The 15,436-nt window shown below is 38.7% G+C and overlaps 1 protein-coding gene across 1 annotated transcript; it reads right to left on the reverse strand.

The window, feature by feature from the left end:
• Positions 1–1,285: 1,285 nt before the first annotated feature.
• ncaph (non-SMC condensin I complex, subunit H) lies at positions 1,286–14,682 on the reverse strand. Its single transcript, XM_040154337.1, has 18 exons — positions 14,547–14,682; positions 13,392–13,614; positions 13,104–13,194; positions 12,784–12,876; positions 12,004–12,121; positions 11,683–11,834; positions 10,252–10,441; positions 9,986–10,068; positions 8,488–8,681; positions 7,857–8,002; positions 7,238–7,344; positions 5,461–5,580; positions 4,792–4,899; positions 3,906–4,049; positions 3,428–3,538; positions 3,179–3,255; positions 2,571–2,646; positions 1,286–1,630 (listed from the first exon to the last, which is right to left on the reverse strand). Exons 2-18 carry the CDS (start codon positions 13,607–13,609, stop codon positions 1,571–1,573), a joined length of 2,088 nt encoding a protein of 695 aa, XP_040010271.1. The 5' UTR covers positions 13,610–13,614; positions 14,547–14,682; the 3' UTR covers positions 1,286–1,570.
• Between the last annotated feature and the right edge of the window lie 754 nt (positions 14,683–15,436).

Raw genomic sequence — 15,436 nt, forward strand, 5'->3', positions numbered from 1 at the left:
AAATATACTGAAGACTACAACGAGAAAATTCTTCGTAACTTTCATAATGGGGGCTGTGAAACCTTTTTAATTCAGCAAAAAAAAAAAGTTTATATATATATATATATAGGGGGAGAGAGAGAGAGAGAGAGAGAGAGAGAGAGAGAGAGAGAGAGACAGAGTTTCGTATATTATTATATTGTCACTATGTTCACTTTATGAGACCGTATATGTATCAACGGTGCACCATGGCAATTGCATGCTTTTATTGTGAAGGCACTTATCTTAATTTCCTTTATTGTTGTACAAGACAACAACTTGAATGCGGCTCTACCCTTGATCCTCGGGATGGCGTCAGAACAAGGTGTTCCCATCCTGTGTTGGCTGTTTCCCCGAATCATTGAACCCCTCACACTGCTTCGTAACATTTTGTATGCTTCTCTGCTATTCCTTGTCTTATGTAATATTTTCTGTTTATGGTTTAAGAAAGATTTTACTTTTAATCAGATGACACAGTAGTTCCTCACAAAATAGCTGAAAAGTATTTATTATATTCTAACTCCCGAGGAGCAGTGGCTTTTTCGCCAAATCTTTCACCATGCACTTAGGCAAAAGACTTATTCTTCCATCACGGGAAAATGACAGTAACTCCTCTCTAGTTTCCATATTATACACTTCTCAGTATGTTCTCCTGCGGTATGAAATGTAGGCCCCATCAGCCCTTTGCAGCTCATTTCTCAACATTGTAACTGAGTATCTCTAGATCAGCAGCAGTGTTCTATGTCATAGATCTACTTGATTAGATAAAGATGTTCATACTGTTAGTGGCAAGAGTGTAGTATAACCATCAGTCATTCCTATCGTTTTTCTAAATGAATCAGCGAAAGAGAAAAATGTAACTGCTGCCTCTGATGAAGACCACAGGACTGTTGGGACTTCAGTGTGTTTCTCAGCTGAGTGACTGCTCCCTGTCCCACAGCTCCTTGACATAATGATGTTGTACAGAGTCCCACCCAACCAGCAGCACTAGCCCCAACCAACCGGTTTCACCTCTGTCTTGGGAGGTGGTGGTGAGGCTTACATACTGATTACCTGCTGTCGTGTCAGACAACTGCTGCAGGCTGCTTTGAATTACAAACAGCTCAAAATAATTCAGGCCATTATGCCCATTTGGGAAAAAATGTTTGCGTGTCAGGCATTAGCAAGTTTGCTAAAAATACTGTTCATTGCATTCTTGGAAATATGAATTGTTGGGAAAAAGGCCTAATGTTTTGTATTAAACCTCTACAGTGTTTTAGAAAAAGGCTTTTATTTCTTTTGACAATAAACATTTTGTGTGCGATGGTTGAGCAGTTAAATTATCTACAAGAAGGAGTAGCATCGATAGTACAGAATAAAAGGAAAGACTACAGATTCAATCCAACAGTTGGTTACATATTTGCTAGAAAATGGATAAGAACATAATATCTAAACAGGAGAGTGTCACAGAGAAACATTAGATATTACACAAAGTAAAAGAGATGAATAAGTAGAGAGAAGCATAAAAAAATAGCAGTAATTCCCCATACAACATCCCATCATTCATTTCTCCTCAGTGGCCTTGTCTGATGATGATATCTGTCATGTCATCAACCTTCACCAACTCCAAATTCTGTTAAAAAAAAAAAAAAAAAAGAAATAAAGAAAGAAATCAAAAATTACATATTATTACACACTATATTTGTAAGTAATGTATAACTCTGGGATGAATAAAATGTGTAAGGTGTGTACACATTTTCCTTATTCATCTCTACATCTTAAGTTTTAAGTATTTTATGTGATGTCTACAGGGAAATGTTGATAAATTGAAGGTAAACACTACCATACCCGTACAGTACAGTAATGTACAGTACCTTTATATGAAACACATTTGAGTGTACAATCAAATTTAGAGCATGAACAAAATGCAAAGGATGGCTATTTTAAAATTGTTTATGGTCTATATTTATGCTGTCCATCTATTTAACTATCAAATTGGAATTATAATGAATATAATATATAACCTGGGCTTTATATTTTATAGTGAGTTTGATGTTAAACATAAAGTACTAACAAGATAAAAAACAAACAAATTAAACTAAAAGTTTGACAATATGTTTATTCACTTTCTAGTGGATAGTTGGATGCAAAGATTAATACCACTCTTGCGTGTGTATGTAAATATGAAGCTATAGCTTGAGTGGCACATAACCGCCCGCAAAATGGCAAAAATAGCAGATTTTGTAACCTTTGAACAGTCAGGCTAGCTGTTCCCCATGCCTTCAGTCTTTATGCTAGGCTAAGCTAACTGGCTGCTGACTGGCGTTATATGTAATAGATAGTTATCAGAGTGGTATCAATCTTCTTATCTAACTCTCTGCAAGAAAGTGAAAATGTGTATTTCCCTAAATGTTGAACTATTGCTATAAATATTATTCTGAACTTTTCCAGGACATAGACCAACAGAACAACATTGTTTCAGTTACCAAAATATACAGTGTATATGAAAAATGTATTTTCCTTTATTCCCAATAAACAACCAGAAATAAGAGTTAAAGTAAAACAACACTCACCTTTTCATTGGCAAGATGAAGCAGAGCGACAAATGCCAGAGGCACTGACAGGTTCTGGGCCATGGTGTTGGGCAATCTGGATCACCACAAAGAGAGAGAGAAAAGAGGAAGACATACACAGTAAATTTATACATTGGTTCAATCAAGCTGTTCATACCTAGTGCGTTTAAGGTAGTTTTTAGTTCTCCTGCCAGCTGGGCTCACAGCAGGGTTCAAATGACTCATATCTGCCAGGCTGTGTTGGCTAACAGACCACAAACTACAGTGTATTTCAAACAAACATGTTTTTCTCCATGGGACTTGAAGCCTGTGGCTAGTGTAAAACATGAATGAGTATACCCATAATGGCGGCAAGATATGATTGTCTAACATACCAATTTAACTCTATGGGTGAAGATTATTGTTCACAAGAATCTAAACATTGGAGAATACACTGTTTAAGTTTATACTTCCATATCCCATTCTTGAGCCCACCAACAGTGAAAAAAGGGAAAACTTAGCACGTACACATATCTGAATGCAGTACTCTTTTGGTGAGTGCTATTTAGTCAATATTATTGCTCATTAGTTCTGTGCCATGGCAGGCATGGTAGGAGGTCTGCTGGTACCTTTGAAGCAGCGTCTTTGTGGTTTGACTGAAGACTTTCTCCCCACACACCTCTGGTTTCTCCACAGTGTCCACCACCTGCAGAGAATATAAACGCATAATAAAATGGACTTGTATACACAGAATCAAACAGAATAAAAGAAACAGAAAACTAGACTTCCAAAGCCTGAAACCAATGAATTTACCATCTTATATACAGTACCTGCAGACATAAAAGCTGATAAACAGCTACTCTTTCAGTGTAACTTACCTCTGTGTGTTTTTCTGGGCTTTCAGTGAGAAGAGTCCACATGCTGTTCTTGAGTCTCTTCATGTCCATTTTCTTTGCAGTCTTAGCATAGTTGATCTCAATCTTGTTGACCTACAGGAACAAGCAATAATATATTGCAAGCACAAAACTACAAAGCAAAACTCTGCTCGCTATAGTCAGCCCAATTCATGATAAGTAGAATGTCTTGTGTGAAATGTGCCCGTAGCCTCCAGGCTTCCTAAGTGTTTTGTTACATTTAGAATTACTGACTGTAATTGATGTCAGGTACTGAAATTCCACTGTTAGGAAGAACGTCTGACTTCTTAGAGATCATAAAGCAGCTTTAGTTTCATTATTTAAACTGGTCTTGTGTGTCTTGAAAACATTATCTCAGAAGCTTTTGAGCAGAGAGCTGCTACTTCTAAAAAGCCAAGAACCACATACAGTATAACCTGCATTGACATCTTGGTTTACTCACTCTGTGTGGTTCAGGTACCAGATCCTCCTCCCCATAGGTGGAGACGCCCTCTAGATCTTGAGAGGGCGGAGGTATACTGTCACCTGAAGGCTGTGTATCATCTGAACCGGCAAACCCTTCAACATCATCATCACTGTCGCCTCCCTGAGGAGGCAGATATACAAAGAGATACCAAAAGGATGAACATTTGAGACTTGATTACTGATCAGTTTTGGCCTTGCTGTGACTCGGACTTGTCATTGACAATTCTCTATCTTTCATTCCTCACAATTAGCAGATTCTACAGTACGGTGATTATGCAATGATCATGCACATACAACATCATGCCATGTACAATATCATCTGGTAACTAACAGACCATGAGATGAGATATGACAGGATCCAATTCAGCTGAGCTGGCAGTGACTGAATGATCATCACATTGTTTGCTTCACAGTAATTACTCAGAGCAGCATGTGTTAGAAAAAGCCCACCTCACAAGCGGGAGAGCATACAAAACATAATCACCATCCAGACGTTGAGTACAAGTTTGTTTTAAGCTGATACTGATCAGCTGGACTCAGCTAACGAACATCAGCATAACAGGCCCAACTGCATCAGTGACTAATTAGAGAGTTATTCTGAAGTAGAGACAGGACCACAGCACTTCCTCTATGTTTCTCCTCCAAAACATCTGGTGAATCCACCCTGTATCACACAGTCAGAATACAGGGCCATGCTTTATAAATCTGATCACACTAATGGAAATACCTTAAAATATCATATTATTTTAAGGCAGCATCACCCACCCCTACTCCTTAGATAAAGAAAGTCTGTTAAAATATAGTAAAATCAAATAAGCAGAAACAAATTCAATCCAAAGTCATATGAAAGGTGAGTTTCAGACCTGAAGACCTGGACAGAAGTTGGCTGTGTCATTGGCATTGTTGTAGTCATAGTCTCCAATGCCTTCTCCAAGCTCTCCAGACAGCCTCTTCTGGGCGTCTTGACTCAACTAGGGTAAACAAAACCAAATATATCATTCTTAATAGGATTCAAATGATCTTTATTCAGTTAGGATACTCAGGGTAAATTACATAGTGAGTGTAGCATGTCTCAATTTTGTGAAAAGCCAAATTTCATATAAAAAGCTGATGAACATGAGAATTTTGTTCCAACAGCTGTGATTTTAAATTTTTCTGCTGTTTGTATGGACTGAATTGATAATGGTGTCGTGCTTCAGCCAACATCAGACTGATATGGGATATCAGAACTGAAGAGGATCTCTATAGTCTTACCCCAAAGATCCACATCTAACCTGTAAATAAACAATCAAGTAAGCTATTTTCTATGTGTGCACTCATCATATATTCTATACCTCTACAGGGCTAAAAGGAACAGCGTCTCATTTACATTCAATGACGCCAAACTACCTCCAGTTCCCTCCTGGTCTGCTAAAAGTACTGGACCACACCGGTGCTGTGATTCTACAAACAAAAAAAGTCAGTGTTTGTGCATCTCTGCTTTCAACCTTGTCCACCAGCCCTGTCAGCTGACAGGAGTAGTGAGGTCTCACCGAGCTAGAGGGTTTGAGGCTGAGCTGGGAGAGGGTCTCTGGGGGAAACTGGAAGTCCGCTGGTAGAGTAGTCTTCTTATTGCTGACACTGAGGGCAGACTTGCTGTTAGTGGTGGCAGCCTGTGAAGGGAAAGCAGAAAACGTCAGATTCAGTTCAGATACACGAAGAGTTTATCTTCAACTCAAATCCCTGCAGACAGTGATATCACTTTTTAGCCAAAGTTTTTATTTGCAGAGTCTGTGTCCTGTGTCACTGAACTGAAATACTAGAGTTAATACTGTAGTTTCAACATTCGTATTGTGGAGATAAAATATCTGCCCAGACAGCACCCAAAGGCCTGTGCTCAGATCAGCAAATGGGGCTGTCCTGACATGTTTGTGAAACATTATAAAAACTGTTTGACAGAAAGAAAAAAAAGAGGGTGTTTTAAATTCTGAAATGTTGTTAGATCCAGTTCACAAGCAGAACACCCACACCGTTAAGAATAGTGTAATGATGGTTTATTAGCTGTAATTTCCACTAGGGCTGCACGATTAATCATTTTTGAATCGCGACCTCGATTCACGCCCCTCTACAATCTCATTTTTACACGACAACAATTCTGGCAAGTTTACATTAGCAGCGAGACCTGCTAGACCAAACCAAGCTCTCCCTTTTCTCCTTTAGCCAATAAAAAAAAAGACAACCGTGTTTCACCACGTGATGATCTGTACACAGGAAGACGGGGAAGATTTGAAATCTAATGTGTGTGTCACGGTGAAATAAAAAGCAAAATGGGTCAGATGGATTATGATTTGTAGCTGCTGTGCACAACTTATAAACATTTTGTCACTCAAATTTTACTGTTGCCAGCATATGGTGGATTGCACCACAGCATGTGTAGTCTGGGGGAGGAATAAATAAACATGCCTGCGTTCCTGTTTGAAGCCTCAAATGGTGGATTTATTAGACATTTGCTACTGAAAAGGGATTATGATTGAGGTTTACAATGTGTTTGGTCTGCTCTGTCATGTTAGATCGTACAGCACAGTATATAATGTTTTGTTTACATTTTTCGTTAACATTGTGAGAAGTGGGTACCCTGGCTGTGCAAAGTTTATAGGAGTCTCACATTTCTTCCTCCCCCAGACTACACATGCTGTGGTGCAATCCAGTAATGATCATACTCACTGTTTTTACATTTTCCTAAAGATAATGCAATTATAATAATAAAGAGAAAATATGTTGCTCAAGAATCGTGAGAGAATTGTGATCTCAAATTTGATTTTTGATTATAAGAAATTCAGCCAAACTTGATTAAGTATTAATTTTGGTCAGCCAACAACTAAAACCAGATTCCCTAAGACAAGACATAAAAGACTCCCAGAGTTGATAACTGTGACACCAGCTGCATCAAAAATAATTCCGAAAGTGCTGAACGCTGTGTTGCTATGGCTACTAAACCCAAAAAGTGCTGTTATACTCTTAATGCCTCCTTATCTGATAGATGAAACACGTTGAGACAGACCAACTCTGACTCTACTGTTAGGTGTCAAAGCCCTGGACTGCAGAGCCACAGAACATAAACCCTGCCTTCATAAATTATACTAGTTTCATTCCATAGTCACACCCCCATTGTTTAGATAAGATGACGATGGTGGTGGTATGAAAAATAAAGATAATCAGCATTGTCATTAGTATTATTAGGACGAATGTTGTGATGACCCTGAATCTTATAAATGTAACCTTATCTCAGCCAGCTAGTGTCTGGAGTAAAAAAGCAGCAAATGTTTTTACCCTTGTGGTGCGGAAGTAGGTGTCAAAATTGACATCATCATTGAAGTCTATTTCAAAGATCTTCTTGGGCTTTCTTTTACGTGTCTCCTTGTCAGGCAAATGGTCCACTATTGGAGATTAAGTACAGGAAAGACAAACAGACAGACGAGACAGATAATTGTTACTCTAGACACATTCAGCGGGGGGTGGCAACCATTAGAAAAACATCTCAGCTGTTAGAGAAAATGTGAAAGCCTAATTAATCCCCATAAACCTCAAAACACAAAAATAAGCCTCATGTGTATACATTATGCTCTCAGTATAACACAACCTCCAAATACATTTCTGTTATCTATGGCATCACACACAAAGGGATGGCTATTGACCAAAACTAAAAACACCCTGGTGTGCTCCACAAAAAGAAAGAGAAACAAAGAAGAAATACAGCAGACTGGGGCTAAATTAACTAAAGGGCAAAAATGTGTTTTATTCTTACAATGTTATAGCACTAGTCTGCCTACATGTATCCAAGTACATGGATAAATAATAATAAGTAACATGTCTTTCTCAAGGACACTTAATATCTACTCTGACACCACTATTGTCTCTAACTATGTCTTAAACTATGAATTTCACTCACATTTGTGCTTTGGCTTGAACTGCCAGTAGCCTGGTCCAGCCCATGTGGACATGGTTCTGGGGCTGAAGTATGAATACTCCCTGGGCTGAGAGGACAGGTGCAGACACATAGTGGCGATGTCTCCCTCTCCGATGGGAATTACATCCCTGTACCAACGTCACACCAGCACAAGAAAGCATTCAAACGAGCACACACAAAGAGACCTTCAATTAATAGAGGCTTACAGTGATTTTGACCCCTTCAGTATATTCTAATGAATTAAATGCCTACTCTCCTGGTGATAATGGGAATCCAGTTACTTTCCCCCCATTATTAAATAATGAATGGCAAACTTGCAATCTTAAATAGGCATAAAGGTGATGAGTCTCTTTTTCTGTGTAGAGCTTAACGGAGGCCATTCTATGATGTTCAAACAGCATTAAAGAGTACTAGGAGAGACAAGAGAAAAGGTGCATTAAAGTACTAGAAACGTTTTCCCATTTGCCCTGAGAATATAAAAATGGTAAAATGAAAACAGAAAAATCCATTAATCAGAAGTTCTTTGGTAAAAGGGTGAGTCCATCTATCTCAGCAGAAAACACAAACACAAAACCCAATCACTGTTCAATTGCCTTGCAATCCCCGATCTTACCTTCCTTTTCCGGAGCCAGAGGCTTCACAACCCTCTTTCTGCTCCTTGGATCCCTCCTCACCGTCGCCCAGTCCCTCCTCATAGTCGGCGTCAAAGTCAGGGCAGTCGTCTTCTTCAGGTTCAGGCTCGGGATCAGCATTCACATCAAATACGTGTTCGCCCTGCTTCATCTTCTCCAAGAGCTGATTCATGGTCTGAAAGAAGATGCACAGTCAAACAGATGGCAGTCTCTGCAAACAAGACTTATATAGTTGATCTAGACATGATTTAAGACCATATGTGGATAAAGTAGTGGACCTTAAACTGCAGTCCTAGAGAAGATTCCTTGATGTTAAATTTGTCATCACTGTAGTCTTTGTAGCATGTTGACGTGCACATTTTAAGAGAGGATATTAGGTGACGCATCAGTTGGTTATTATAAGCCAAGTTCTTTAAGGTTAGCTTGTTGTGTCAGATCCCTAACATGGAGCTTATTAACTGGGCACCAGGGTTGTGGGCTAGTAATCAAGATCCTGGTATTTTTAAAAAAAAATTCTCACCAAAGTCTGCTCCTGTTTCCTGGGGAAAATACCTGGGGGAACTCAGGATTTTCACCATACCACATGTTTGCATACTGAAGACTGGAATAAACTGAAACAAATACGTCTCCCCCAAACCTTACTAATATGCAACTGTTGTAGCTATAGCTCGACAAGGAAATGCTGTTGTTATGGTAATATAAGGGGATCAACCTCTCAGCTGTAGGTTTCTACCAACAGGGTTTCTGCAGTGTTAACTTGGAAGACTATAAGACCTTTTCAATAGAATGCCATTTAATAGTGGTCTTGCACGATGGAAAAAAACAGTTTGAACAATATGGACTACAATTATTTATTGCATTACATTTTCCCAGTATTTCCCAGCAGTATATAACAATAATTCCTAATGATATTATTAATTATATAAATCCGGATAGGCGGTTTAAAATGGATGGAGGTATTAACCAGTGAAAAATTATCCATTCATTCACGTTTTTGCTAAAATTGACACTTGCCCATTATGAGATGAGCTTCCTAGCTACTGTAACCAGCAGTAGTGACAGTGTTTGCTACAGATCTGATGGTGTTGACTATAATGCCACAAAGCGATTGCCCTTCTGTTACACCTAAACATCCATGAACAACTCTCACATTTCTAAGACTGTGAAACAGCACATCAAAATGCCTGCATGTGACAGATTTTCCTTTTCTGCTACTCCACACAACATAACCTCATATCACTAACTATTATAGAACCACTCCAACTGGCATAGTGTTTGTTTCCACCTCAAAGATGGTAAACTTTGGACATTGCTATTATGTTGTATGTGCCTTAACCATTGGGCTACCGAGGCACCACAAAGATGGTAAACTTTTAAGAAGAATTGTTCGTTCTATTACCACTTAAACTGAGAAATATGAAAGAATTCCATCAGAATAAATTATAATATTAGTTTTAGTGGTTATATGGTTTATCTGACCTGCTCAGGGTTCCAGCTAGTGAAGGAGAAGTCCTGCAGTGAGGGGCAAATGGAGCTTTTCTCCTGGGAACGTTGTAGTCCGGCTGGCAGAAACACAGCACAGAAATATGGGGTTCACCATTTCTAGTGAGGAACAGCTCAAAAGATGAGACACAGTTAGGTGGGTCTAAGGTTCAGACAAACACTGAATGGGACAGTTTTTAATGGCTACCTAACAACTTATGAAATAAAGAAAACACATTTTTTGGGCGTGGTAATGCTCTTACCCATGAATGGCGAAGCGGAGACTGCCTGTGGAGGTGGAGGAGAATAGGAGGCTCTGGACTGTAGGAGGGTCATATAGGAGGGAAAGAGCAGCTCACAACGACTGTTCTCACTGAAGAGAACTGACAGGAAGACACCAGCCGTGCTGCTCTCATCAAAGGATGAGGCCATCCTCTGAAACATTGGGTCCACCTAGGCAAAAAGGAAAACAAGGACAATTTATAATGTTTACAGCCATATGATAGCAAAACTGAGGTCAAAAATAAAATACACAGTGTACTGAGCAGACTTTAGAGTATAATGGCCTTTATTTATTTTATTGTCTTTTAGTTATTGGAGCATGGGGATCAGTTTGGGTCCAGAAAGGTGATACAGTCATCAGGGAGACCAAACATTTAAAAAAAAAAAAAAAAAAAAATCTGCAGAAAAGATGACAGCTTAGTGACCTATGTCTAATAATTTATCTTAGTTACCAAAGGTGAACTTATCAGTCATCAGTCAGACTTGGTAGATATACACCAATTATTAATTTTTAATCAAACACAGAATGATATTAACTGCAGGGATGTTGCATGGCTTACACCTAATTAAAGTGACCTCTGTATATGAGTGCATGCAAAGTTTACAAAATGTAAGACCACAGAAAAGGCGAAGAAATAACAGATACAATTATTGGATACACCAGATTAGATTCAGTACTGGGACCGATACTAACCTCTCTTAGTCAGTTCTACCCAGGAGGTAAACAGATATTAAATTGAGGCGGGTAAAAAAAAAACAAACAAAACAAGCACACAAAAGTATCAGGAGATAAAAAGTGGTATAGTTACATCAGAGAGAAACTTTTATCTTGTCAAGATGGAGAAATAACATCAGCGTAAAGCTCTTTTTGACCCAAGGTTCCAGCAGCTTTGGAAACACAGGAACTAAACTTGCAACTAAAAGTCCATTGTGCATATTTCTGTTTGTGTGTCCACCACTTCTGAAGAATTGTGAAGATTAATTACACTGATGATGGATTAAAAACAAATTATGGTGGCAATGGAAATGCAAACGTCACATTTCTAACTTAAAACATAACCACTATGACATTATCAAATCAAGTTTTATTGCTCTTGTCAATTCACTTTGATCTCATATCACCCTCCCTCTCTCTCATTTACTCATCAGCTCTCCCTCTCTCCTGTTCCCTTCGTTGAAACGCAGGTTTAGGTCCTGAATTCCTAAGAAGGTTCTTGGAAACACGATATATGAATGGAGCAGCTGTCAAGCACAACAAGTGCCACAAATTAATGACACAAAAGTCAGTAAACAGCAGTATTATGTAAATAACTCTCCTGCTTGCATTCTGTCCAATATCTCAACTATCATCCTTTTGGAATCAGGGTGGGTTTCATTTGAACGTATATTGTTCTGTAAAAATGACACCTTACCTCACACTTCCTCTCAGAATCAGAGCTATTGATGTTGCTCAGGTTCTGCTCCACTGTTCTCTTAGGAGGTCTCTTTTTCTTTGGCTGCTTTGCAGTCACTTCAGGTCCTGCAACCCCATCATCATCTCTGCCATCCTCCTTAGGACCATGGTCTGTTTTTATGCAAAAAATTAGAGAAACAAAAAGCAGGAAACCCCAAATAAAGTAAATAATAATGTTTTACATTCTATAGGACAAAGCCTGAAATCTTGTTTCCTGACCCCAGTGTAATACAGTGTATTAAAATGAAAATCCAACAACACACAGTGCTGAGGCCCTCACCCTCTCCAGGTTTGGTCTCAGCCCCCAGGCCACCCAGCACCCTGTAGGCATCAGCATGAACAGCATCCACCCTCACAGCATAGATTTTTGTACTGGCATCCAAAGTGCCAGCTGCAACCTTTAGTAAGGACACACACATACACACAGGAATACATCGTTCACACTTGTTGTAGAATAAATCTCATGGCATATTGCATTCACCTTTAACAACACTACTCATATATATTTTTTTAAATAATTCAAACAATCCCTTCAAACTTGTGCAACAGTAAGTCTGTACTGTCATTATGTTAACTCCGGATAATGCAGTCTTTATCAGAGTAAGCCAATCAATTTCTCATGAGATAAAACACCATGCTAGACAGCATACCTTATCAAGACCAATAAACTGAGTTTAAGACTTGAATGCGCTATTGTCCTGGATTTGAGGACTTTAAAGGAATAATATAAAACTGCAGGCCCTATATCTAACCAGGTCATTGATTTCCATCATTGTGTCTTAAGTAAATCAATGATTGATGGTTATCACCTGTCTGATTTGGAAATAAATAAATAAAATCCAAAATGCACCTTTCACTTTTATGCCAAATGACTAGAAAGTCTGTTTCTACATTTTTCAGGACTATAATCTTAACTAGGGAAATAGCTACAACAGATAAATGGAAATACATTTGATTCAAATTATTGAAATTAATCAAAAGTTCAAAGACTTTTGGAGAAACCCAGAGAGTTATCAAAAGCTCATACAGTAGATAAAAAAAAAAAACACCTTGAAGTTACCTTGAAGTTTGTGAGCTCAGAATCTTTCTGTTTGAGAATATCAGCCATGTAATCAATCAGATGCAGACCGAAGGCATTTTTGGTGGTGATTTTCTGCCACAAACAAAAAGACATGCATTAGTCTTGCATATTTCCTTTTAGCTCTTAACACTCTATATTTCGAAATTTACATGTCTTAAACACATGGGAAATGTAAAAGAGAAAAAAACATTACATTTCCAGAGTAATTATTGTAACACTTAAAAATGCAAACTGTCTGACACACTGAGTCAGTTCTCTTTGGTCCAGATGCTATATCTGCATGCACACAGTACACTTACATTCTCAGTGGAGAGTTTTATGCAGGTGGAGTAGTGCTCTGAGATCTGTGCATTTGACAACTTCGGCACGGCAGCAGGAGTACCTGTGGCGCTGCATACAAACATGAGATTATCTTTAAGCTCTCAAGAGACATATTAGCAGGGTAGACAGAAATTGGCTGTTGAAGCCAGTACAAAGCCAGCTCAGATTTATACTACAAGCATTACAATGACAGACTATCACTAAAAAGTTATCCTGAAAGCACAGTCAAAAGCATGGTTTGCTAAACCTTTATCTCTACAGCTTACCTATGAGATGCAGATTCATTGAAGGAGGAGTCAGTGGCAGCTTGAAGGTCAATGACTCTTGACCTTCGGCGCTGACGACGTTCCTGCTCATCATCATTGCCAGGGAAGGCTGCCAGCAGCGGGGTGCTGCAGGCAGCAGGGGACAGACCCTTGTTCTTCAAGGATGACGATGTCCACCCTGGACGTACCCGGGAGACGGGTGTTGAGGCTGCACTCATCTTAGCTAGAGACAGAGAAACAAGTTTCACCCTCAAGAAAAATAGCTGGGATCATATTTCACATTTACACACCATGTGACATTTATTTTAATATACTTACATAGCCTTGATTTCTGAGATTAAAGTATACACTATTCTCAATGCTCAGTACATGGTTTTAAGTGTGAGAAGTTGAACAGTCCTCACTCTTGGGAAAAACCTGATTTACAGTATTTGGTCACATGTAAAATAAATGATTTAGGTGGAAATTGCGAGAAAATCACATATGGACATCAAAAATATTGCCTGATGGAAACGAATGAATAAGTATTTATACCACAGAGTTAAGTTAGCATTACATTAAATTTTCTTCCTGTACGCATTATTTCATTTCTACAGCCACCTTGTGCAGGGGTGCACACTTTACTAAATAATAATTTAATTAAAGATTGTTTGAATCTTCACCACCGTTATTTTAAGAGACCGTAACGTACATTACAAAGTTCTAGCGATATCTACCTATAGAATATATATTTTTTTAAAAGTGCTTTGTGGGTTCTACGTGTGTAGATTTCATGACTGTGACTTGAGCCGTATTTTCTATTTAAGTTAGGTATAACTTAGCCTGAACGTCACATATAAACAAAAGGACCTCAGCTGAAAAAAAGATTTAAGATAGCTATAAATTGACGCTAATGGACGTCTTGAGACTGCAAACGCTATCTTAGCACAGCATGTTTGGCAGGTTAAGTCAATTAGCTAACCAAAAGTTGAACCTGAAATAAACAACCACAACAAAACCTCAATAAGCTGCTCACGTTACCTACGCTACCTTTACAAACAACTCAGCATAACCCTGGCTTCGGCTAGCATTAGCTAATATGAACGTGTTCTCACTAACTGGCCTACTGCCACACACGAGCTTTACCACAGGACTTGCTTTGTCCACTCAACATACCTCCAGATGTCTAAAATCCGATATGGCTTTATTGCGACTCCTTTTAATCGGTAATATGGCATGGGAGACCAGAGCAAGCTGTAGTTTATCTTCCTGTTCAGCGTTTGAATTTTTGCGCCGAACGGTTTACGTAAGACCACCTTACGTCATGACGCTAAACCACGCCCGGCATGGGTTGTTCTTCTGAATGACTCACAACTAGAAAAAAAACAAAGACTACACTGCTTCAAAAACTCACTTTCACCAACGAAATACAGTTTAAAATGCCCCTTTCTATTATCATTATTTATTTGCATATCAATTGTATGCATACCTTTTTGGATTTTTCATGGCTAAAAAAGAACGAGACATTGCCTCAAAGCAAATTTATTCTCATCAATGAATTGATGTGTGATTATAATTATGATTACGATTATGATTATCATTAGTAGAAGTAGTAACAGTAGTAGTAGTTGTTGTAGTGCTGGTAGTATTGTATGATACTGTGATTGTTCATTTTATGATGATGTTTTTTAAATCACACTTGAAAAATCTGACTGTTAGGTTCAGCTCTGTATTTTACATGTAAAGATATAGACTGACAATTAGATGAGCCCTCTGACTGACTGATTGCACGAGTGGTCTGTTGTTCCACCAGAACAATTACTGGGACAATAATAAAAGGGAATGAGCATTTTTCTTATGCGTAACACTGTTTGTTGTAAGCCTGCTGGCACAGCAGGACAGACTGGGGGGGGGGGGCTCAGCTATCACTCAGTCAAACAAAGCAAATATTGTAGTTCATATCACTGTAGAACAGAACAAACATCATTCCCACATACATCTTTCCCCCTCGTTTCATCAAAATTGCCTCCAAGAACCAGTCAGCACAGACAAATAGGCCAACAGTG

Source organism: Xiphias gladius, chromosome 19, assembly GCF_016859285.1.
Source record: "Xiphias gladius isolate SHS-SW01 ecotype Sanya breed wild chromosome 19, ASM1685928v1, whole genome shotgun sequence".
Taxonomy (NCBI): domain Eukaryota; kingdom Metazoa; phylum Chordata; class Actinopteri; order Istiophoriformes; family Xiphiidae; genus Xiphias; species Xiphias gladius.

Excerpts from the sequence above, each read along its gene's own strand:
- ncaph (XM_040154337.1), bottom strand. The coding sequence starts at position 13,609 with ATGAGTGCAGCCTCAACACCCGTCTCCCGGGTACGTCCAGGGTGGACA. Across the intron at positions 8,003-8,487 it reads TCTGGCTCCGGAAAAGGAAG|GGATGTAATTCCCATCGGAG; the intron begins GTAAGATCGGGG and ends ACGTTGGTACAG. Across the intron at positions 4,900-5,460 it reads GCCTCAAACCCTCTAGCTCG|TTGAGTCAAGACGCCCAGAA; the intron begins GTGAGACCTCAC and ends TGTTTACCCTAG.